At 45.9% G+C, this 26,059-nt stretch overlaps 1 protein-coding gene and 1 pseudogene across 1 annotated transcript; both read left to right on the top strand.

Annotated features, from left to right (window-relative positions):
• Window positions 1–2,625: 2,625 nt before the first annotated feature.
• Window positions 2,626–6,122, top strand: LOC120106714 (heparan-alpha-glucosaminide N-acetyltransferase-like). The gene is made up of 4 exons (XM_039119751.1): window positions 2,626–2,778; window positions 2,909–3,046; window positions 3,128–3,213; window positions 5,906–6,122. Exons 1-4 carry the CDS (start codon window positions 2,629–2,631, stop codon window positions 6,120–6,122), a joined length of 591 nt encoding a protein of 196 aa, XP_038975679.1. The 5' UTR covers window positions 2,626–2,628.
• LOC120106713 lies at window positions 6,123–12,189 on the top strand (annotated as a pseudogene).
• Window positions 12,190–26,059: the final 13,870 nt, after the last annotated feature.

Genomic DNA, 26,059 nt, shown 5'->3' with positions numbered 1-26,059 from the left:
ACGGTTTTTCACATATTTCCTCCGTTTAAGCCCTGACGTCCTCATCAAACTAAGGGTTCAAATTCATTCAAATCTAATTACAACTACCACGATCGACTCGTGGTCAGCCTCCATGAACCCACACTGCAGTGTCCTCTAGTCTACATAGGTTATGGGCCGAATTCACTCTGATACCATTTGTAACAATTCAGAACCTCACCCAAAATGGCTAGTCGAAAGATATTATTTAAGTTTTTTGATCCTGTATAAGCATCCAAGATTTATGCGGCGAATAACTAATGTGGGACTAAACAAACGCCCACATGGGTCCTCATAGTTAGGCCAAGTCAATGCCAAGTTAGACTGAGTTATCGCTGAGTTAGGCTAAGTCATTGCCGAGTTTGTGAGAGTTAAGAGACAAGGAAGTGTTGCAGAAGCGAGATCCTATTCCTCCATTGTCTAGAGATAGTTGTGATCTTGTTGCATAAATTGAAAGATTAATTAATACACATGCAATGAGCAAGAAAAAAAATAAAATTTTCAGTGTTTCTCTTTTTGTGTTAGAGTTTATGATATCTTGGAATGTTGGATGGGTTGTTTTGACATCTTGGACTATTGGATGAATATTTTGATATTATTATTTTCTTATAATTGGGTTTTGCATGTATTTGCCACAAATGAGTTTATGACACCTATATAATCTTCGTTAATATTATTAGAGGATTTGAGCATATTGATTCAAATTAATTTTAGATATTTCGATCAATCAAATATGTCTTAATGTTTTGTAGAAGCATATGAGTAATATATCTAAAATATAGAATTACCAGCATGCTTCATAATGGACATTAATCAAGGGCAACTCAAAATGAAAATCACTATTGATCATGACCTATGGTATATTAAATAGCTAGAAACCAAAAATCACAAATTTCTAAGTTTGTTTATCCATGATCAAATGAAAAAACCATTTTAACAGCCTTAAGTCATTTTAGTTTCATCTACCCTTAGAAACAAGCAAATTAGCTCAAAATTTATCTCTATATATTTTTGTTGTTGGAAATTGGACCCGGGGGTGACCACTGGCCGGGAAGGAGGAGCTTCGGTGCTTGGTGTTACGTCAGCGGGCTGCGTCCTCCGGAGGACCTGCAAAAAGCCGGTGGCCGGGTTTTTCGGTGCCAGCATTTCGATGCTTAAGTCAGAGAGGGGCTTTAGTGGAGAAAGGGAGATGAGTTGTATATCCGAGTCTAAAAATCAGAATCCCCCTTCAAGGAGAAGAGGTTCCCATTTTATAGGAGGGATAAAGGGTTACCTGTGATGTGACCGGACGAATTAAATAAGTTACCGTCATGATTGAGCACGATCATGTGAATTAATGCATTGCCGTGGAGGGCTATACTAGAGCCGATGAGTTGCTGTGGGTGACTGGACGTAGTTGAGTGAGTCAACTGGTTGCCGTGGAGGGCCTGAGAGTTTGAGTAAGCTGGAGATTTGTGGAGACCATGCGCATTAATTGTTGAGAAGCCGGAGATCTGTGGAGGCCATGCGCATTAATTGCTGAGTAAGCCGGAGATCTGTGAAGGCCATGCGCATTAATTGCTGACAGTTGTTCAGGCGGAGATCACGGGATTGGATCTTGGATGAGGAGGAGAGGGGCTTGGTTCCCGACGGAGTGAAGGAGTTTGCTTCGTCCTTTGACTGGGTCTTCTTCGGGGTTGAGGTCGATCGGAGTTGGCTTGACCGAGACTAGGGGCTGCAAGGCCGCAGGGCTTTGGGCGCTGAGGTTGGGGATGCCGATGTCGGGCGCCTTAAGGTCGGACGTCTCGAGGTCGGGCGCCTGGAAATCGGGCGCGTCCGGGGTGGGGTGCCTCACGGTCGGGCACATCCGAGGTCGGGCACCTCGTGGTCGGGCGCATCTGAGGGTTGCTGTCGGGGCACCTGTCATCACGTGCCGGCGATGCGTTCCAACTGTTTCGGGGCAATCCATTTTTCCCCCAACAATTTTAAAATATAATATTTCAATCAAGAGCAATGTGATTTGATATCTCAATTTAAATAGGTTATACTATGTTTTTTCATCAGCTATATTGTTATTGTTTTTCCCCAAACTAGATGCATTGGCAAGAGAACTCTAAAATAACTGAAATTTGACTTGTCTGAGTTGTTGAAGTAACTCAACTGAGTCACGAAATTAGTAAAATGTGAGTCAACTTTGGGCTATGAGTTTCAACTTTGCTTGAAAAGGAAAGAGCGTCTTTGCAGTCTTTAAACTAAAGATCCAAACACTACAGGAAAAGTAATATTTCCCGACGCTTTTTTCCCGACGCTAGGGAAAAGCGTCGGGAAATGTTGGTCCCGCGCAAAATTCTGCCGACGCTTCTAAAAAGCGTCGGTATAGCTTTGCAATTGACGACGCTTTTAAGCGTTGTGGAAAATTGGGATCTACGACGACGCTTATAAGCGTCGTCGGAGGCCAAAACCATCTCTATACCTCAAAACTCCTCCCGATGCCCTAGCTCTTATATCATCTCCTCTCCTCTTCCCTTCGGCGCCGACGTTAATCCTTCTCTTCCCTCCCCCTTCTCTTGGATCTGAGCCACTCTCCTCTCCTCCTCCCTCCGGCGCCGACATCAATCCTTAAAACAAGAAATGGCCACCGGCCAAGATCTCCTCCGTCGATCCCACCCCGCCGCTGACGAGGACCCCGACCGCCTCCTCGCCGCCGCCGGCGAGGCCGAGAAGCCCCGCCGGGCGAAGTGCGTCGCCTCGCTCGACATTTTCCGAGGCCTCACCGTCGCGGTACTCCCTCTCCTTCACCCCTCCCGCTTCCCGAATTCGAAGATAATCCTACGAAAAAAATCGGACGGTATAGAATCCTTTCATTCCTTTCTGGTTGACGCACAGCCTTCTGATCTGGTATTTTCCGCAGATGATGATCTTGGTGGACGGAGCGGGGGGCGAGTGGCCGGTGATCGGACATGCACCGTGGAATGGCTGCAACCTCGCCGATTTCGTGATGCCCTTCTTTCTCTTCATTGTGGGGATGGCCATTCCCCTCTCTCTCAAGGTCTGGGGTTTCTTTTTCGAATCATTTCCATTGCCGCCGGTGTGGAGGTAATCTTAAAACTCTTTTCTGTTTTGGATGCAGAGGATACCGAACCGACTTCTCGCTGTGAGGAGAGTGGTGGTCAGGACGCTCAAGCTGCTGTTTTGGGGCATCATCTTGCAAGGTGGGTAAAAGTTTGTCTTTGAATGGTTGTTATATTTCCGAAGAGTAGATCCGCCGCCTCCCCCTTCTTTATTTTTGTTGCAGGGGTGACAGGAGTAAACGGATATGCAGGGGGGCCGGAGCGCCGGTGTCACGCCATCGGGGACAGGCGGTGGCCGGGAAGGGGCGGGCCGTGGCTCCAGGTGTTCAGATCTCCTCTCCTCTCCTTGTTTATTTATTTTTCTGTCTATTTTGAGAAACTTGACTCCAGGCAAAGGAGGAAAAGGAGGAGATCTGGGGCGTACTGGAGGAAAGAAAACCCGAAGCCCTCTTTTTGGTGTTTGGGTCTCTCGCCCCTCCGTGCATAGGCCAGGGGAGGCGAAGACGAAGAAGAGGAGGAGTCGTCCTCGTTTTCGTCTTATTTTTGGGTGATTTCTTGGTTTCGATTGATCATAGGCCATGGATGAGAGAATCCTGCCGGGTACTTGCTTCCGGTATCCCCTTCTGGAGTTCACTCGTCTCCCCACCATTCCCCAGGTCCACCCAGTGAGAAAAATATTTTTTTTAAAAAAATATTGGCTAACGCCGACGCTTATAAGCGTCGGCTTTGATTATTTTAGCGACGCTTTTAAGCGTCGCTAAAATCTGTCGCTAAAAACTAACATATTACGACGCTTTCCAAAAGCGTCGGAAAAAATTTTTCCCACGCAAGTATCGTCGACGTTTTTGCGACGCTTCGATTAGCGTGGCCGGAACTTTAGCCGACGCTAATAAGCGTCGGTAAAGGTTCCAAAAAGCGCCGGGAAAAATGAATATTCCTGTAGTGAAATTAAAGTTATGCACCATTGATCATGATATATGCTGTTAAAAATGATCAGAAATAATAAAAAAAAAACAAGTATCTTTATAGTCTCTAAACTATGTGCCAAGTGGGTCCGAAATGTACTCTTAGAATGATATGGGACCATTGTTTGTTATGGTCTAAGAATTAAATTTTATTTATTTTTAATTTATACATCTTTTAACAAGTATAAATCATCATTACTAGTAAAATGGAAACTATCTATTTTTGCATAATGCATAAATTAGATCCATCAGGATATATGATATTAGGTTTATAGATACTTTTAGTAGTATAAATCATGATTAATGGTATGGATGTTTGGTTTATATGCTTCATTATTAATTTTAGACTTAAGATACATAGATACTCTCTGCTTTCAAGATATATATATATATATATATATATATATATATATATATATATATATATATATATATATATATATATATATATATATATATATATATATATATATATATATATATATATGCGCACATGCGTGTGCGTGCGTGTTAGACTTGAGATGATTAGGTATTTTCTGCTTGCAAGGGAAGCATATATGTGCCTCCATGCGCATATGTATCTAGCTTTAATGTGTACTGGAGATTTGACATCAAAAGAAGGATTCACGCCCATGGAAAACTAAACTTCTCCTTATCAATGTATATTGCAGATGGCTGGGCCCCAAAACGTGGATCAGACTAACTAAGTGTGCTGAATGGATCTATATTTCAAGCAAATCACGTTTGGTTCTACCTTGGTTTCGAACTCGGGTTGTCACATGTGGTGAGACCGAAGATAGGAAACAATGAGGGATTGGGGAAGCCTGAATGCTCTTGGTTACTTGAGGTGAAGGTGGAGGTTGAGGCAGTGGGCGTAATATACATCTTTACTCATATTTCGAGACTTCACTGACCGGATCAGCCTTATACTTCTAGGAGACTCCGCTACCTGGCCGAAGCTGGGTCACAAAGACTGAGTAGTGTCTTTTCCTGCCCAGTTGTGGGAGCTGGTGCAGAGTCATTGAGGCCCTGACCTATTTTATACTGCTGTTCTGAGTGTTGGTCTTGCCTTTGTAATAAAAAGAAAAAAAAATGGCAGCTGAATTGAACTTCAAAGATTATGGTTTAGAGCCCACACAACTTATCTATACCTGCTCCATAGGATTAATTTCTTCCCTTCTAGTGAAGCTTGCCAATGTTGCTTATTAGGCATGTCACCTCACATCTTGGGATTGCATGAGAATTAGCCAATACAGGCCTCTGGATTTATCCATTGTGCTTCAGAAGGGAAGTTGGCTAAGTAATCCAAGTATTTGTAATCGATGGGTTAAGCCAGTTCCTTTGTATGCCAAACCACCTTTTTTCAGAGGTGGTCTCTAGTTGTCCAGGCGGCAAACATGCAACAGTTGTCTTCCTATCTTCCTAGCTACGTGTCCACTAACCCATGCACGTGCCACCACACTTTCTTGCAGCGCTACCATGGTAAAGTGACTGTTGTGGGAATAAAGGATCCGAACTTAGTCCCACATCGACTTGATAGCAAAGAGGTCTGTTCCTTAAATGGAGAGGGACTACCCCTTTCTCTTCAGAGGCGCCTTTTGTGGGGCAAAACCGTGCATTGAGAAGAGACTATGAAACCTCCTTCAAAGCGGACAATACTTCTGAGGAAAAGCAGTCGCCTCCGCTATCTGAGACCGGTAGGGATGAGGTCGGAGGGCGGCAGATCTCTCTGTAACGCTGGACGCGCGGGTCGGAGGCCGATCTCCCTTGACCTCATTAGTGACCATTCCCTACCATAGTACTGTTACATGTCACACATCTATACACCATGAAAACTATGATCAGATAAAGTGAAACCTTTCTCCTTGGTAGAGAGGAGAGGGAGATGTTGAAGAGAGTGGGGCCATTGAAGGGCTGGTTTGGTGATGGGGTAAGCAAGGTGACGAGCTATATTAAAGGAAAGGGGCAGAAGGATGTCAAGGACATTGTAGAGAACTATGCAAGGCTTCCAGATAGGGTAGAAGGGAAGAAGGAGATGTCTAGATCAGACAAGTCCAAGAAGGTGGAGGACTTCAGGATATATCGGTGAAACCCCGGCATCTGTGGCTCCTGCTCCATGAACATAGGTGGGATCAACACGGTGGCTTGTTTAAAACCCATCGACACCAATACTTCCAACGCCACTATGATAACTCCTCTCCCTCAATGTTTGTCGTCAAGGACTTGGCGGGTGGATCTCACAACTTTCTACCACCAATACAAGTATAACTACTTGTGCCTCCATTTCGTAAGAGTCAGTATATAGTCTTTAAAAAAAAACATCATCTTATATTTTTTCCACATAATTCCAGTGATAAGGAATTAATGTGGAAACGGTGGGTTTTATTATTTGGCATGTTTTGCCTGTGGTCGGTCTCTGTCGTGCATATTACTGACTTGGTCTCCATAGAACACCCATGATAAATATAGATGGACTGTATAGTGAACAATTAATCGAGTACATTTGCACTCGTGCTAGCGTTGCATTATTTTTGAAATACCATTAACTTTTCAAAAATGTTTCAGGTCAGGTAATGCATGAGTCAAGCTTATATATCGAAGTATGTAAGTTTAACCAGGTTTCAATCAACGGAATTCCACGTAGGTTATGCTTGAGCTATAAATAGTCATGCCAATTCAATTGCCTACAGTCTTTCTATTCTCCTAGTAATTAAGGAGCTGTTTGATGATTTTCAGGTCATGTTTACAGCTTTGTAGTCATATCTTTAGTGACTGATTTTGTTTAAGCTTAGTCCATGGATCTCAACATGATGTATATAGGTTAATTGAGCCATGGCTCAAGATCAAAAGAAGCAAGAGAGTGGGAGAGAATTTCTCCGGCCCTGAGTGCATTCTCTGTGCCTGCTGCGGTGCTGCCGGCCCTGCCTATTGGTGGAACTCAGAAGAGTTCTGAGGTCCAGCTGCTTTACTACATGCATATTGATGGATCTCGGATAGGTGATACGACGAAGTTTATTAACATTTCTTGTGCTCGATCAAGAAAACCTTTTGATGGTTGCTGATAAAAATTCTTCCTTTTTATATATGTACCTATTGCTGGAAATTGGACCCGGAGGCGACCGTCGGCTGAAAAGAAGAAGCTCCGATCCTGAAATGGCGGGTGGCGGTCCGTCGGCGGGCGGCATCCTCCGGGAGACCTGCAACAAGCCGGTGGCCAGGGTTTCCGGTGCCGGCCCTCCGATGCTTAAGTCAGAGGGGGGCTTAATTTTGGAGAAAGAGATGAACTGTATGTAGAAATCCGAAATCTCCTCTTGGGAGGAAGAAGTTTCCCTTTTTATAGGGGGAGTGGCAGGGTTACCTGTGATATGACTGGACAAATTAATGGGTTACTGTTACGATTGGACATGGGCGTGCGAAGTAATGAGTTGCCGTGGATGGCTCGTTCCCATCATAGAAGGAGATGGCGCGCAGCCAGAGCTTGCTTGTGGCGTGTAGTGTAGTCCATTCTTGGGAATGGTGAGGCGTTGACAGTCGTAGTAGGGTATGATCCGTGGTTGATATGTCATGGCGTGGCCGGCAAGTAAAGCATGGTGCGGTGAGGCTGCTACAGGGCATGGCCGCAGCATGTGGACGACGAGGTCGGCCTTCTGAGGTCAGCTCAGCCTTCTGTGCTTGGCCTTCTGTGCTCAGCAGCTTTCTAAGCTCGGCCTGCATGAGCTCGGCTCGGACTGCATGATCTCGGCCTGCATGAGCTCGGCTCGGACTGCATGAGCTCGGTCTTCTGAGCTCGGCCTGCATGAGCTCGGTCTTCTGAGCTCAGCTCGGACTGCATGAGCTCGGCCTAAATGAGCTCGGCCTTCTGAGCTCGGCCTCATGAGTTCGGCCTGCATGAGCTCGGCCTGCATGAGCTCGGTCTTCTGAGCTCGGCTCGGACTGCATGAGCTCGGCCTCATGAGCTCGGCCTGCATGAGCTCGGCCTCATGAGCTCGGCTTGCATGAGCTCAGGCCGGATTTGGGTGCTTTAATTGTATTTGTGGGGTGGTCCATTTTTCCCCCAACACTACCCCCCGACTTTCGAGTTCGAGCTGCTTTTTGGCTCGAGCGAAGGAAGTAGTTCAGTCGTCGATCATCTTGTAATATAGCCAAATGTCTATGGAGATGTACGTGCCAAGTAGGGTGTACCTCTCATGTAGTTGGAGCTAAGTGCTTCAGGTCGACTCAGCAGCCTCCTTTGGCTTGTGGTCGACTCAGCAGGGATCCCCCACTCAGATCGGGGCGTGTTGTCGTAGGAGGTGTCGAATGGCGTTACAGGGTGTCGAACGGCGTTGACATGGCGTCAAATGGCATCGAATATCGTCGAAGGGCATCGAATGTCGTCGAAGGGCGTCGAATGTCGTCGAATGGCGTCGAATATCGTCGAATGGCATTGAATGTCATCGAATGGCATCGAATGGCGTTGAAGGACGTCGAATATCGTCGAATGACGTCGAACAGGTGTCCTGAGCTTAGTTGGGGCATCATTGGAGACACATACAGGAGACGGACTTCGTCCATTGGCGATCGTGCGCCTTTATTCGGAACGGGGCGACGTTGGAGATAGAGATACCTGTAAGTCATTTTTTGGATTCTCCGACCTGGAAATAAATAAAATATTGAAATTATTTGAAGCCAAAGTGGCGTCCTGTACCTTTTGGAGATATTTTGATAGCTCTCGAGCTTCGAAGTCCCTCAAGACTTGGCTCAGCACTGGCTTTCTGAGGTTGGCCTTTGGAGCCCGTTCTTCTGAGCTCGGTCTGCATGAGCTCGGCCTGCGTGAGCACGGTCTGCATGAGCTCGGTCTTCTGAGCTCGGCTCGGACTGCATGAGCTCGGCCTAAATGAGCTCGGCCTTCTAAGCTCGGTCTGCATGAGCTCGATCTTTTGAGCTCGGCTCAGCCTGCATGAGCTCGGCTCGGCCTGCATGAGCTCGGTCTTCTGAGCTCGGCTCGGCCTGCATGAGCTCCGCCTTCTGGACCATGAGAGAATTTAACTTCATAGTACTTTCTTGGGGTGGAATCTACTGTGAATCTAGTCAGAGGAGTGCTTATCCTTTGAAAGGCATTACAAAATAAGGCATCAGCCAAGCTTTTATTATGTACTAAAATTCTTTTTAAAGCCTTGCAATGATGAAGGAAATAGCTACAACGTCGTCATAAAATCCTTTGGTCTTCATCGAAAAAGGAGATGACTTTCGCAATGCACGGATGCTTTGAGGAAGCTCCTTCTTCCGAGCTCGTTGCTTCAGGCGCCTCTACTTGCCCGCCCTCTGATGATATTGTTGATGCCCGCGAGAGGTCAGTTGTCATTCTGCTCCTCACGCGGCACTGGGTTTTGCTCCTCAGGTTCTCTCCTGTAGGCATGATCATGGACAAAACAACTCAACCGACCTCGGCGGGCAAGTGCCTCGATCTCATCACGGAGCTCGTAGCAATCCTCCGTATCATGGCCGCGATCTCGGTGGAAGTGGCAGTACTTTTTCGAGTGCTTCCGCGACTCTGTCGGTCGAATTCTCAATGGAGGTCGGAGGTAGCCCTGACTCTCAATCTCCATGAGGATCTCTGCTCGGGTAGATGTGAGGGGAGTGTATATTTGAAACTTTTGGAGGGGAGACCTCGAGTGAGCTAGGCTCTTGGGCCAAGGAGGCTCTTTCTCATGCCAGGGGGATCTGCTGCTTGGTTGGGAGCGCTCCTCGTGGCGCGTCTTCTGCATCTTGGCAGGTCGTTCGGCTGCCTCCCACTGAGAGGCCATGGCTTCCTCAGCCTTGGCGTACTTGCGAGCTAGGGCCAACATTTCAACAAAGTCGGCGGGGAAGCTCTTCTCGATGGAGAAGAGAAATTTGCAGGACCGAGCTCCAGTCTTCAATGCCGACATGGCGATTGACTGGTCGAGATCGCGAACCTCCCATGTGGCCGAGGAAAAGCGACTGATGTAGTCTTTTAAGGATTCTCCCTCCTTCTGCGTGATGGCGAAGAGGGAGTCTGAGGTCCGGCGCTGACGCCGGCTAGCAGCAAAATGGGTGGCGAGCTGCCTGCCCAACTGTTTAAAGAAGAGAATCGAGCTGGGCTTTAGTCCGGAGAACCAAAAACGAGCTGTCTTGCGGAGAGTTGCTGGGAAGGCTTTGCAGAGTAGAGCGTCTGTGGCTCCCTGGAGTGTCATAAGGGACTTGTAGCTCTCCAAATGATCAAGAGGATCGAATGAGCCATCATATGGCTCAATCTGTGGCATCTTGAACCTCTGGGGGATTGACTCATCCATGATCCATTGAGGGAATGGAGATTCTGTTGTAAAGTCAAGGTCGACGTCTCGCTATGGGCCTCGATCTTGAAGCATCTATATCTGCCGCTCCAAGTCCTCGACTTTTCTGCCGAGCTCGGGTGGGGCTCCTGTTGCAGCTTGGCATGGGGCGGACCCCGCCTCAGATGGGTGCTCCCGTACTTGAGGCGTCAGGCTTCGGCGCGAGCTCTCAGGATAATGGATGCGTGACAAGCCCTCTCGGCTTGGGGGTCGAGCTCGGTGGGAGCTTCGGTGGTGGCGACGCTCTACAGAGAAATGACATCGCGAGTGGCGTCCTGAGGACTCATGCTCGTGAGGAGGGAGTAGAGGTTGTCCTTCTATTTGCTGTAGGCCTTGAACGGCCGCAGTGAGTGCTTGGACTTGTTGAACAAGCAGGTTGAACTGCTCTGGTTGAACTTGGGGGGACTGGATCCACCGGAGGCCTTGGTGATGGGTTCTGGATTGAGTGTCCAGGACTTGGTACGCGATGCCGAGAGGCGTTAGAGGCTTCCTTACTCCTTAGCTTCATGGCTACGACTCGGGCCCTTCCCCTAGCGCCAACTGTTGCTGGAAATTAGACTCGGGGGCGACTGTCGGCTGAGAAGGAGAAGCTCCGATGCTGGAATGGCGGGTGGCGGTCCGTCGGCGGGCGGCATCCTCCGGAATACCTGCAACAAGCCGGTGGCCGAGGTTTTCGGCGTCGGCCCTCCGATGCTTAAGTCAGAGGGGGGCTTAATTTTGGAGAAAGAGATGGACTGCATGTAGAAATTCGAAACCTCCTCTTGGGAGGAAAAAGTTTTTCTTTTTATAGGGAGAGTGGCAGGATTATCTGTGATGTAACTGGACGAATTAATAGGTTACCGTTACGATTGGACGTAGGCGTGTGAAGTAATGAGTTGCCGTGGATGACCCGTTCCAATCATGGGAGGAGATGGCGCGCAGCTAAAGCTTGCTTGTGGCACGCAGTGCAGTCCATTCTTGGGAATGGTGAGGTGTTTACAGTCGTAGCAGGGTATGATCCATGGTTGATATGTCGTGGCGTGGCCGGCAAGTAAAGCATGGTGCGGTAAGGTTGTTACAGGGCATGGCCGCAGCATGTGGACGACGAGGTCGGCCTTCTGAGGTCAGCTCGGCCTTCTGTGCTCGACAGTCTTCTGAGCTCGGCCTGCATGAGCTCGGTTCAGACTGCATGAGCTCGGCTCGGACTGCATGAGCTCGGCTCGGACTGCATAAGCTCGGCCTGCATGAGCTCGACCTGCATGAGCTCGGCCTTCTGAGCTCGGTTTGCATGAGCTCGGCCTTCTGAGCTCGGCCTCATGAACTTGGCCTGCATGAGCTTGGTCTTCTAAGCTCGGCCTCATGAGCTCGGCCTGCATGAGCTCAGTCTTCTGAGCTCGGTTTGGACTGCATGAGCTCGGCCTCATGAGCTCGGCCTGCATGAGCTCGGTCTTCTGAGCTCGGCCTCATGAGCTCGGCCTACATGAGCTCGATCTTCTGAGCTCGGTTCGGACTGCATGAGCTCGGCCTTCTGAGCTCAGCCTCATGAGCTCGGCCTGCATGAGCTCGGTCTTCTGAGCTCGGCCTAAATGAGCTCGGCCTGTATGAGCTCAGGCCTCCTGTCGGATTTGGGTGTTTTAATTGTATTTGTGGGGTGGTCCATTTTTCCCCCAACAGTATCTTTGAAGCCGTGATGATTTCACCCAAGAGAGGCTGCAAGCACTGACGGAAGATGAGAAGAGGTTGTGCAGGTCCAGGACTATAAGGAGTTGCACGGCTAGCTGCCCAAAGAGCCTAGACCCAGTGAGTGCAATCGCTGCTATGAGGACCAGCCATCAATTGCACTAGTTTTTCTCATGTGCACATGCTTCTCCTCTTCACTTGTAGTTATAAATGGTTGCTAATAAGTTGTATATATGCTTGTCATGTTGGTGATTACTTCTATAAGCTACGTGTATGTGAGTCATCACGCACGTAAACATGCCTGTGAGAGCAAACAAAATGCTTTTATTATTCTTTTAAGTGGAACTTAGGTTATATTTCAAATGTGTTTCGAGTTCCATAGGAGTATAGGTTCTTAGTGCTAGAAACTTTTTATGGCCACTTGTGGTTGGTAACAGAGATATCAGATGATATTTTAACTTGCACACTCTCATCCGATCTTCCTGTATATGGTTCATTGCTCATGTATATCTACAGGGATATGACTAACTATGTATCCCTTCGATCACTCCCATTCAGTTGTTCTTTCCACTATATATCTGCACATACTCCATTTATAAAGTTATCGAGATTACAAAATCTTTATGGTATCAGAGCACGTTTTTTCCTCCAACGAGAAGAAATCGATCTCCTCCCATGGCCTCTAGCGATTCATCCAGTGCTACCCTTGCTGTGGTTACCAGTCCCACCACCACCATGTCTCAGCTAATCTCGATCAACGCAGCCACCCAGCTTCCTTTGAAGCTCTCGTCGTCCAACTTTGCTTCATGGCACGCACAATTTGTTTCTCTTCTTATTGGCTATGACCTAATGGGTTATGTGGTGGGGACACAGACCTCCGTTTCCAGCATGTATATAGGCGTCGCTGGTGTGCATAGCACTTCGGCCACCCTAATTTTATTTTTTTGTGTATTTTTATTTATTTATTATGTATTTTCGTCTTTTATTAGTTGCTGGCTTGTATGACTGTATTTAGCTAGTGTAGTGACCCATGATGTTGTTGGATCATGGGTAGTTACATGATCATTTGTGGGGATCATGGGTAGTTGCATAGGGGGCTATATATGGCACCTCCATATCTCCTGTTTTAGTAGAGTAATTTGGAAATGAAAACTTTGTCTTGACATCTGGCGGACTCCAGAACTTCTCTCCCCTCCCCTTTCAATTCATATTTTCTTCCCTAAATCATCTGTCCCATATCAGAGTTGGTGGGGACATAGACCTCCGTTTCCAGCATGTACATAGGCGTCGCCGGCGTACATAGCACTTCGGCCACCCTAGTTTTATTTTTTTTGTGTATTTTTATTTATTTATTATGTATTTTCGTCTTTTATTAGTTGCTGGCTTGTATGACTGTATTTAGCTAGTGTAGTGACCCATGATGTTGTTGGATCATGGGTAGTTACATGATCATTTGTGGGGATCATGGGTAGTTGCATAGGGGGCTATATATGGCACCTCCATATCTCCTGTTTTAGTAGAGTAATTTGGAAATGAAAACTTTGTCTTGACATCTGGTAGACTCCAGAACTTCTCTCCCCTCCCCTTTCAATTCATATTTTCTTTCCTAAATTATCTGTCCCGCATCAGTTTGGTATCAGAGCTTAGGCAGGCTTGCCACTGTTGCTAAAGCCTCGATCCCTCTTCTATATTTTCCACTGTTCCTACTGTTCTCTTCTTCTTTCGGTTTCAGATAAAATAAACACCTTTTGCTGCCTCCTCCCTCTCTCTCGGATCTCGCACCAGACAAAAAAAAAAAAAGCAGAAGCCTCTGCGGCTGGTCCTCCACTTCCATTCTCGGCCACTTCTCCTTCCACAGAAGCACCATGCCGATGTATGGCGGAGCACTGCCGGATCCCAGGATTTCGGTGGGCACACGAAATCTACACGGTACCCCGACCTCGGACACCGGAGCGTGCTGATGGACCACGAGTGACTCCCGTTGCCAAAAAGAAGAGGAGCATCGCCGCCCTTCTTTCGGCTCTGTCCCTCGGACCCGCTGAAGCGCCCGCCGGCCACCGCGCACACGAAGAGAGATGGGAAGACATTACTAGTGAGAAGAGACCCAGTGCCAGAGCAGGTGACCGGTCGCCGGCCATCACCACTGGCCACTAAGATCCACCCACACTGCTAGCATGAACTTCGGCACGATCGGCCGCCGGGAACCGCCAGCAACCGTGGGCGTAAATCTCGGCACGCTCACTTGAAACTGTTGGAGAGTTTCAAGTTGGTAAACGGGTAAGCTCCAAACCCGTTAACCCTCGGTCAGTAACCCGGATCCGTTCCGGGATAAAGAAAAAAAAAAGAAAAAAAAAGAAGAAAGGGTCACATGACCCTCACGTGAGTCCCGCACGTGACAACCTCAGGCGAAAGCACGTGACTTGCACGTGCTGTTCCAAAAAAAAAAAAGTGACGCATCGCTGCCACACCACCACCGCCGCTGTCGCCGCTCTTACAACCGCACCCACGCTTCCGTCGCCTCCCACCCCTCTCATGAGACAGTGCTGCATCCGAGGTATTCTAGAAAAGAGAATACCTCTTCTTCTTCACGACCGGCCGTCCACAGGGCCGCCGCCGGCAGGTCGCTGCGTTCCCCTTTGCTACCGCCAAGCCGCCTCTCCTTTCCGCCGCCAGGCCATTCTCGTTCGCCGACGCCGCTCACTTCCATGACCGCACACACCGCTGCCTCGGTCACACTGCCACCCCCCTTCATCTTCTCCGTTGCCACCACCACCTCCTCCTCCATTGCCGACTCCATCGTCCGCCGTCGCCGCTTCCTTCGCTCCCCAAAACCAAGATCGCCACCCTCCGACATCGCTCCTCCCTTCTCCCCCCTATCTCCCTCAGCCCTTTTCTCCATTGCTCAGAGGGATCCGAAGCTATTCCAGAAGCTTCGGGTCCCTTCTAAATTCCTGCTTTCGGGCGAGCGGGTCGGCCCAGTGCTTGGCCCGTTGTCATGCGAGCCCAGTTGATCCTCTGGCCCATTGTCTTGCGGGCCCAGCTTTTAGGCCCCTGTACTTGGAGCCAGACCCTGCAGTAAGTTGGGCTTCCACAACGATACCCGTAGTCGACCGTCTTCCAGCAGCATCTTCTACAAATCGTCGGGCTCCGGTTCTGCATCCTACACTCTGACATCCAAACTCATCCACTGACTCAGATCTGTAAGAAAAGGTCGTATCTTTTCTTTAAATAATTTTTCAGCCTTTTCCTATAAACTAGTTTATCTTTAGATTATTATTGTTTTCACTTCATGTTGTCGGTTTAAGATAGGACCTTAATTTTGTAATAGCCTATGCCCCTTGAAAATACATATTGAGCCTTATAAATTATTTTCAAATCCTCAAAAGGCAACTAGGAATTTTACTTGAATATGGTGAAATCCAAATCAATTTGAAGGACCCCACTTTCGTTAGATTAACCTGCGAAGATTTTGCATAACCCAGACCAAGGTTAGCAGTATCTAAGGTCCTGATATTTAGTTATAACCTGTGCAAATTCGAGAGCAACCAAGACTCTGACATAAGACTTTTAGTCAAAATTGTTAAATTTAATCTGAAAGCTATTTTTATATCTAGGATTTTCGTAGTCTAGAGCATGACAACTCGTAGTGGTACATCCTACTCACATGAGATGTCTACCAACCCAAACCAACAGGTATTAGATGCCATAGCAGCATTAGAAACCAGATTAGGGGCAAGGATCACTGACCCTGAAGCTAGGCTGAATACCCGCTTGACTGTGGCTGAAAATTCAATCACCAACCTCCAAGTTACTCACAACGATGGAGAGTCTGAACTTGGTGAGTTTGAACCGCCCCGCCCCAGAGGCATTGGGCAACAACACCAAAGGGACTATCTAAGAGCGCGTGAGACACCAGATGAGCATGTAATGTGCAGTATTAGGATCGATGCACCAAGTTATGATGGTCGTCTCGACCCAAAAGTCTTCATTGACTGGCTCGCTGATATGGACCATTACTTTGAATGGTATAATCTATCTGAAGATCGCAGAGTTCATTTTGCAAAAATGAAGCTCACTGGTCCCGCAAAGTTGTATTGGAATACAATAGAAAATATGCTTGCTAGAGCTAGTCAACCCCCTATGGTACAATGGGATGAAATGAAGGAGAAGTTAAAAGAAAAATATTTCCCAACATCCTATAAGAGTCGCCTGTTAGATTAGTGGCAACGGCTGATTCAAGGAAATAAACCTGTGTCTGAGTACATCGCTCGTTTTGATGAGTTCTTTATGCGATGCGATGCACGCGAGAGTGTGGAATTGACCCTTTCTAGGTTTAGGTCCGGATTGCGAGATGATTTACAAAAAGAGCTTATTCTACGCGAGGTCAATTCATTAGAACATGCCTATCAACTTATCCAAGACATCAAGCGTTATACTAATAAGACAACCTTTAGATGATTTGATCTTAAGGAGACCAATCATAAGTTCACCCACGGTAGTCAAACTAACACTTGGAGTAAGCCTAATATTAGAAATCCAGTGACAGAATCCCCAAAAATTAATGATCAAAAGAATAAGAGAATTTTAAGTGACCCACCCAAAATTTTTCGAGATCAGTGTTACAGATGTTTTGGTTTTGGGCATAGAGCTAGTCAATGTCCTACTAAGAAAACACTGGTCATCGAAGAAGATAGAAATGATCAAGAGGATGAGTTGGTCCATGAACCAGAGATAGACCTTGAAGAGTCAGATGAAGGTGAGGAACCTGGCTCATTTGAGGGTTCCACCCCTTTAGGCGTAGTTAGGTGTGTCCTTACACAACCTAAGCAAAAAGATGATGACTGAAGGCGTTGATCCATATTTCACACCTACATCAAATGTGGCGAACATAGCTGTAAGGTTATCATTGACAGTGGGAGTAGTGTCAACATTGTATCCACAAGAACTGTCAAGAAGCTACAGTTAAAGACAGTGCCTCATTCTAACCCTTATAATGTGTCTTGGGTGGATAAAACCGCTATACCAGTCACTGAGTGTTGTCTAGTCCAAATCAACTTTTCTGAATATAATGATAAGGTCTGGTGTGATGTTATTTTCCTGGACGTTGGACACATCATCCTTGGTAGACCGTGGCTTTATGATTTGGATGTGACCATTTATGGCAAATCCAATTCCTGTTTTTTTGTTCACCAAGGAAAGAAAATTCGACTAAACCCTTTGCCTCCTAGGCCTTCTATTGCTGGAAAGAAGGATGTGAAGGTTGAAAAGCGCCTTCAAATCATTAGTCCTAAGGAATTTGAGAAAGCAGCATCCCAAGAATCCATAGTCATTGTGTTAGTATCCAAAGAAGTTGTTCCTAATTTTCAAATAGATTTTTTGAAAGAAGTTTATCATGTTCTAGAAGAATTTAAGGATCTCTTTCCTGGGGACCTTCCTGATGAGCTTCTCCCTATGCATGACATTCAGCACGCCATAAACTTGGTCCTAGGGGCGACTCTTCCGAACTTGCCTCATTATAGACTCAATCCGATTGAACATGCTGAATTGAAACGGCAAGTTGATGAACTACTCCAAAAGGGGTTCATCCGAGAGAGTCTTAGCCCGTGTGCAGTGCCTGCACGATTGGATGACATGCTTGACATGATGGCAGGTGCCACCATCTTGTCCAAAATTGACCTTAAGAGTGGTTATCACCAAATCCGTATCCGCCCGGGTGATGAATGGAAAACAGCTTTCAAAACCAAGGATGGATTATACGAGTGGCTAGTCATGCCCTTTGGGTTGACAAATGCACCTAGCATATTTATGCGAATTATGACCCAAGTGCTAAGACCTTTCATGGGAAAATTCCTTGTAGTCTATTTTGATGATATCTTAATTTATAGCAAAAACAAGGAACAACACCTTGAACACCTACGTTTGGTCTGCAATTCACTAAGGAAAGAAAGCATATATGCGAACCTTAAGAAGTGTTCATTTATGACTGATCGTGTAATCTTCTTAGGATTTGTTGTGTCTTCTGAGGATGTTTCAGCAGACCCACAGAAAGTCCAAGCTATTCTTGAATGGCCCGAGCCTACTACATTATTTGAGGTGCGAAGCTTCCATGGCCTAGCCACCTTTTATAGGAGGTTCATCAAGAATTTTAGTACGATCACTGCACCGATTACGGATTGTATCCGAAAAGGTGAATTTTACTGGACCGTTGCGGCCTCAAAGGCATTCCAAGAGATCAAGACTAGAATGACAGAAGCCCCAGTAATATGCCTCCCCAATTTCACTAAAGTTTTTGAAGTCTCTTGTGATGCATCTGGTATAGGTATAGGTGGTGTCTTAAGCCAAGAAAAACATCCTATCGCATACTTCAGTGAGAAGCTGAATGATGCCAAACGAAAATATTCTGCCTATGACAGAATTTTATGCTGTTGTACAAGCGCTGCGTCACTGGCGTCACTATCTGCTACCTCAGGAGTTCATATTATATTCCGACCATGAAGCTTTGAGGTACTTAAATTTCCAAAAACAATTGAGTTCACGATACGAAAAATGGGCTGAATTTCTTCAAGAATATATTTTCATGTTGTGTCACAAAGCAGGTATTGACAACAAAGCAGCTGATGCCTTAAGCCGACGTGTAGCATTATTTTTTTCAGTAAGCATAAATGTTACTGGATTTGAACGTATGATTGACGATTATGCAACTTGTTCAGACTTCGTTGAGATCTATGCGAGCGTGTTAGAAAGTTGCACCAGGGACAATAGTGATTACCTTGTGGTTGATGCCTTCCTGTTCCGAGGAAACAAGCTGTGTATCCCTCAAACATCCTTTAGAGATTTTCTAGTTTGGGAACTTCATGCGGGAGGAATAGCTGGCTATTTTGGTAGAAATAAGACCATTGATATGGTCGAACAAAGATTTTATTGGCCTAGTTTAAAACGGGATGTTGCAAAAATTGTTGGTCAGTGTCGTACTTGTCATCTATCCAAACAGCGCAAACAAAACACTGGTTTATATACCCCCCTTTCTGTCCCAGATCGTCCTTGGCAGGACATTAGTATGGATTTCGTGCTAGGATTGCCAAAGACTAGAAGTAAGCATGATTCCATTCTCGTGGTAGTGGATCGGTTCTCTAAGATGACACATTTTCTGCCCACTTCCAAGACTTCTGATGCCTTCAAAGTTGCGAGGATCATCTTTGATGAGGTCGTTAGGCTCCACGGGCTTCCAAAATCGATAGTGACTGATAGAGATGTCAAATTTGTTAGTTATTTTTGAAAGATCCTCGGGAACTTTATAGGTACTAAGCTTAAATATTCCACAGCCTATCACCCTCAGACAGACGGGCAAACTGAGGTGGTCAACCGCAGCCTAAAAAACCTTCTACGATGTTTAGTGGGTGACCACCCAGGTAATTGGGATCTTCTCCTATCCACAGCTGAATTCGCCTACAATAGCTCTATGAACAAGACCTCTGGCTTGAGCCCTTTTGAAATTGTCTGAGGCTATGTACCGCGAAAACCTGTTGATCTTATCCCAGTAGCACCTAACAATAGAATCTCTGAGACCGCTGAATCCTTTGAGCAACACATGCAAAATTTACATAAAGAGATTAAAAAGAAAATTGAAATTAATAATGCGAGATATAAAATGGCCCTTGACTTACGTCGACGTTATCAAGAATTTCGAGTGGGTGATGATGTAATGATCAGAATCAGACCTGAACGGTTTCCACCAGAAACCGTTAGAAAATTGCACGCCCAAAGTATGGGTCCATACCAAATTCTGAAACGGGTTGGATCTAATGCATATGTGGTGGATATTCCAAGTGATTTTAGAATTAATCCAGTTTTTAATGTAGAAGACTTAGTTGCCTACCGAGGTCCGACAACTATTCCTGCAGACCCACTCAATGAGCCTGACACTGCCTCATATCCAATTTTGAGAAAATATCTCCTGCTCCTGTCTTGCCTCCTGTACCTTTTTCTCCGCAGATCACAGACACAGTGGAACAGCTTTTGGACGATCAGATTGTTAGTACGTAGAACGGTGGTTATCAGCGATACCTGGTCAGATGGCATGGTCGACCTCCGTCAGATGATACCTGGATTAGCAGAGATGAGCTTCAGCGACTTGCTTCAGACCTGTTGGAGCATTACCAGACATCCTTTTCGCCAGAGGCGAACTCTTCTCCGCTGAGGGGAGTTGGTGGGGACACAGACCTCCGTTTCCAGCATATATATAGGCGTCGCCGGCGTGCATAGCACTTTGGCCACCCTAGTTTTATTTTTTTGTATATTTTTATTTATTTATTATGTATTTTTGTCTTTTATTAGTTGCTGGCTTGTATGACTGTATTTTGCTAGTGTAGTGACCCATGATGTTGTTGGATCATGGGTAGTTACATGATCATTTGTGGGGATCATGGGTAGTTGCATAGGGGGCTATATATGGCACCTCCATATCTCCTGTTTTAGTAGAGTAATTTGGAAATGAAAACTTTGTCTTGACACCTGGTGGACTCCAGAACTTCTCTCCCCTCCCTTTTCAATTCATATTTTCTTCCCTAAATCATCTGTCTCGCATCATTATGTCAACGGCACAACCCTGTGTCCGCCAAAGGAAGATGCGTCCGCTTCATCCTCCTCCGCTTCGTCGTCTCTTTCCCCAGCATATCTTCTCTAGTTCTGACAGGACAAGCTTCTACTTCATGCAATCCTGGCATCTGTTTCCGAAGCGATTATCCCACTGATTGCAACGTCGGAAACCTCTCATGCAGCCTGGTCAAAGCTTACTCGGCTTTATGCCAACCGTTCTCGTACCAGAGTCATGCAATTGAAAGAAGAGCTTACCCACATCCAACATGGTTCTCGTTCCGTGACGGACTTTCTCCATGCTGTGAAGATCATTGCTGATAAGCTCGATGTTATTGACACTCCCCTCTCAACAGATGATGTTACACTTCATGTCCTTAATGGACTCGGCCATGAATATTGGGATATTGCTGCACCAATCCGAGCGTGTGAGCCTCCTCTCACCTTTGAGGAACTTCATGATCTGCTCCTCAGTCATGAAACTTATATCCGTCGCCTAGAAGCATCTACTGCAACCTTGGTTGCAACCGCAAACTCTTCTCAACGTCGAAACCCCAACTCCAAATGGTTTCTTCATAACAAGAGCTCTCATTCTCCCTTTGGAAGGCCTAGAAATGCTTCTCGTCATGACAAGGCGTCCATTATTTGCCAACTCTTTGATCTCCATGGCCATTCAGCTAAAACCTATCGAGTGAAGCTGAAGCACAACGCCTCTGTCAACTGTGCTTCTCCCAATTCCTCTTCGAACAAACAATGGCTTATTGACTCAGCAGCATCGCACAATGTAACTTCTGACCTCTCTAATCTCTCGATTCATTCCGAGTATGATGGTACAGATGAGGTTGTCATCGGTGATGGATCAGGTTTGCACGTAACCCATGTTGGCTCTACAACTGTTTCTCATCCCACTCGTTCCTTCAACTTATCTAACATTCTATGTGTTTCGTCCATTCATAAGAATTTAATTTCTGTTCATAGCTTCACCAAAGAGAATGATGTTTTCTTAGAATTTCATCCGTTTCATTTCTTGGTGAAGGATCGGAGAACGGGGGCGACGCTCCTTCAAGATAGTTGTCAGGATGGTGTTTATCCACTACCGGCACCAATGTCTTCTGCGTATGCTACTGCACTTGTCCATCAACGAACCACCACTGCTGTCTGGCACCGTCGCCTAGGCCATCCTTCAAATAAAACTGTTTCATATGTTCTTCATCATTTCTCTCTTCCCTTTTGACAATCTTCGTCGGATGAAAACTCTTTATGTATTTCCTGTCAATGCAATAAGAGTCATCGCCTTCCTTTTCGATCCACTTCCCTTATGAGTACTCATGCTTTAGAATATTTGTACACTGATGTTTGGGGACCAACGAAGCACAGCTCCATTGATGGCCATCGTTACTATGTGATCTTTATTGATCACTTTACGAAATATTGCTGGTTTTTTCCTCTCGCCCGCAAATATGATATTCTGTCTATCTTCCAGCAACTGAAACCCATGCTTGAAAAACAGTTCGGTCACAAAATCAAAAATCTTTACTCTGATAACGGGGGTGAATTTGTGAAGCTCCACTCTTATCTTCTCCAACATGGCATAAGCTAGTATTCCACCGCACCTCATACTCCTCAACAGAATGGGACGAGTGAACAGCATCATCGATATATTGTCGAAACAGGTCTTACCCTTCTTCATCAGGCCTCTCTACCACCATCCTTCTGGTCTCATGCCTTTCAAACTGCCGTTTATCTCATTAACCGCTTGCCTACACTCCTTCTTCACCATCGTTGTCCTTTTGAAGTGCTCTTTGGACGACCACGCACTCATGCAAAGCTTAAGGTTTTCGGATGTCAGTGCTACCCATGGCTAAAACCTTACCTTTCTCACAAACTTCAACCCAAGTCGAAGCCATGTCTTTTTCTCGGTTGCTCCACGTCTCAGAGTGCCTACAAGTGCATGGATCTTGAATCCTCTAAAATTTACATCTCTCGGCACGTTGTCTTTGATGAGTTTTTGTTTCCTTTCACCACCAAAACTAATTCCTCTTCCTCTCCATCTAGTGCGTAGTAGCAGACTTCATGATCCCACCGGTACCACCTGTGGTTATTTCTCCTCCTGACGTGTCTTCTCTTACAGGTCCTCGTCTACCGCTCCTTCCAGACACTTCTCCACGACTACATAAGTCATTGCCTTCTCCTGCTTCCCCAGCTTCCTCCGTGCCCATAGCTTTAATTCTTGTTGCTGCCTCTCCACCTCCAGAACCAACTCGCTTGCATCCCATGGTCACACGATCTCGCAACAATATCTTCAAACCTAAGCATCTTTATCTTGTAACCAAACATCCTCTTTCTCCGCCAGTAGAGCCCACATATGTTTCCCAAGCCCTTAAAGATCCTCACTGGTGACACGCCATGTCTGAAGAGTTTAATGCCTTACTTCGTCATGGGACCTGGGACCTAGTACCACGCCTGGACTCTGGTAATCTAGTTGGTTGTAAATGGGTGTTCCGAATCAAACGACACCCAGATGGAACTATTGAACGGTACAAGGCTAGGCTAGTCGCAAAGGGGTTTCATCAACGCCCGAAGATTGATTATGCTGAAACATTTAGTCTGGTTGTAAAGCCGGTCACGGTTCGCAGTGTGCTCGCCATCGCTGTCTCACAGGGCTGGAGTTTACGGAAACTGGACGTCAACAATGCTTTTCTTCATGGGACTCTCACTGAATCTGTTTACATGGCCCAACCTCCCGGTTTTATCGATCCGGTTTCTCCTTCCCATGTCTGCAGGCTGAAGAAATCTATTTATGGGTTGAAACAGGCTCCACGCGCTTGGTACCAGGAACTATGCTCATATCTTCTGGAACTTGGCTTCTTCAATTCTAAAGCAGATTCCTCTCTGTTTATTTATCACAAGGACTCTATCCTTATCTACTTGCTTGTGTATGTTGATGATCTTACCATCAATGGGAGTAATCTGGCTGAAGTCTCTCATGTTGTCACCAAGCTACGCGCCCATTTCTCTCTCAAAGACTTAGGGTCCCTGCATTACTTTCTTGGGGTGGAAGTTCTTCCCACTCCACACAGTTTGTTTCTGTCTCAGCACAAATATATTCGGGACCTTTTGGATCGTTCTCAAATGAGTGGTGCTAAGGCCATCACTACTTCTCTTGGCACGAAGGAGAGTCTTGTGCTGGATGATGGGTCTGGAGCAGTAGACGGCACTGCGTATCGTCGTATCATTGGCGCTCTTCAATACCTTGCCTTCACTAGACCTGACATTGCCTTTGCCCTGAATAAGCTGGCTCAGTTCATGCACAAACCCACCCAGCAGCATTGGACAGCCACGAAACGCGTCTTGCGCTATCTAAAACACACCATTGATCATGACATTCTTCTTCGTCACAACAACGTTCTCCATCTTCAGGCTTATTCAGATGCCAACTGGGCTGGCGATCGGGATGATCGGACGTCCACGTCTGCTTATCTCGTCTTCCTTGGCGACTGCCCAATCTCCTGGAGCACACGGAAGCAACGCGCTGTGGCGAGATCCTTGATTGAGGCCGAATATCGAGCACTAGCTACTACTTCTTCTAAACTCGTCTGGATAAGGTCTCTTCTCTTGGTGCTTAGACAATAGCTTCTTGCCGAACCAACGATATTCTGTGATAACATCGGTGCCACTCAACTCAGTCTCAATCCAGTTATGCACTCTCGCATGAAACATATTGCTATCAACCTTCATTTTGTTCGGAATCTCGTTTCCAAGGGAATCCTGGCCGTCTCTCACATCAGCACAGTGGATCAGTTGGCTGATCTGCTCACCAAGGCTCTTCCCCGTCGACGATTTTAGTTACTTAGTTCCAAGATCGATGTAACTAAAGGTACACAGATTGATTGAGGATACTTTCTCATGTCACATATACCGTTTGCATGTAATTACTGATACAATTGAAATAAGATCCCAAATCAACGCTTTCTTTGTCATCTTCAGAATCATGGGTTCTCTTCAAAAACTCCCATTGGCAATTCTTGTTGCTAGTTCGGTTCTATTCATCTTTCCGGGTCACTACGTTCTCATAAGCTTCGGGTCTGTCCGTTAGTGGTGATTGGTCATTAAGGTTCCTTTTGGCTTGCTTTTCCTGCTATCCCGCTAAGCTTTCTTGTTTCATGCCTTCTGGCTCTGCGTAACATAACATCAACTGACAGACCTAGCTATATTGAAGAGAGTTTGGTTGGGAACCTTTGCTTTTTGTTGTGCCGGAAATCCGGGTATGAAGGCTACGCAAGAGTTTTCTTTTCCGCTGGTTCGTTGCTCATTTATATCTACAGGGATATGACTGTGTATCCTTCGATCACTCTCAATCAGTTGTTTTTTCACTATATATCTGCACATACTCCATTAATAAAGTTTTCGAGATTACAAAATCTTTAGTTGGCACCTTCATGAGGTCCATGGCATGGAATCCATGCTCCATATATGGGCTTGGGCAGCTGGGGTAATAAAGCAAAGGGGAAGTCGGCTGGGAATGGAATCCGTGCTCCATCCACATACATGTTACTATGAATGGATATATTACAAGTTGAAATAAAATTATGGCAATATATAAGCCCATATGAATGCCAACTCATTCACTTATTCAACCGATGGATATAGCAAAGATCGTATATGGTTGTCTGGTTCGTATGCATGCATGTGTTTTGTTTAGAAAAAGGAGAAATGGGATAGATGCTTATGATGCCAAGGACAAATTTGTGTGGGATAAAATCCGCAGACATGTATTTATTGACAAATTATAGTATAGGAACGGAGGTGTATGTTCTATGCAAAGATTTTGTTCTAGATCTAAACATCCAGTGACAACGATGATATATTGAAATACTAGTCACTTACAAAGATTTCTCGAGCAAAAAGTGTGCAGGCTCTAGCACTAGATCCAATCTCAAATTTCGAACATGGATGACAAAAATAATGAAATTTGTCTAGATTCCAAATTTTATTGAAAAAAACCTGTAATCTCTAATTCCTATAACAATTCAAGCATTGTTTGTACAGTCTCCATTAGTGGTAAGCATGGTGCTCCTATCTTTGCTCGAGCTAAAAAAGAATTCTTGCAATTTTAAGGCTAATCCTCTCTTGTTTTGAACTTACTTCTGGATTGTCTATCAATTACAAAAAAGAGCTCAATGTAGCCTATTAGCCTAGACTGTAACTTGGCATATGATTGTGTAAAGTAGCTTCACTGCTCTTTTGTTCTTATTCCATTTTAGTATCTTGGTTGATCACTCTATCTCCGGGGGCCTAAGAAGAGAGATTGGCTATCACTTTTGCGGCGAATTGAAGTTAGATTAGCGATATGAAAGGGTAAATATCACTCCTCTGGGGGAAGATTAATTCTAGCTAATTTTGTCGTCACCGTCCTTCCCTTCTATTACACATCCATCTTTAA

Source organism: Phoenix dactylifera, unplaced genomic scaffold (assembly GCF_009389715.1).
Source record: "Phoenix dactylifera cultivar Barhee BC4 unplaced genomic scaffold, palm_55x_up_171113_PBpolish2nd_filt_p 000609F, whole genome shotgun sequence".
Classification (NCBI taxonomy): Eukaryota; Viridiplantae; Streptophyta; class Magnoliopsida; order Arecales; family Arecaceae; genus Phoenix; species Phoenix dactylifera.
Note: the sequence above shows the minus strand (reverse complement) of the source record. Positions and strands in the feature narration are given on the sequence as shown.

What these genes read in the sequence shown, in the direction of transcription:
- LOC120106714 (XM_039119751.1), top strand. Translation starts at nt 2,629, where the DNA reads ATGGCCACCGGCCAAGATCTCCTCCGTCGATCCCACCCCGCCGCTGAC. An exon ending in TCCGAGGCCTCACCGTCGCG is followed by an intron (nt 2,779 to 2,908) that starts GTACTCCCTCTC and finishes TATTTTCCGCAG; the next exon opens with ATGATGATCTTGGTGGACGG. An exon ending in CCATTCCCCTCTCTCTCAAG is followed by an intron (nt 3,047 to 3,127) that starts GTCTGGGGTTTC and finishes TTTTGGATGCAG; the next exon opens with AGGATACCGAACCGACTTCT.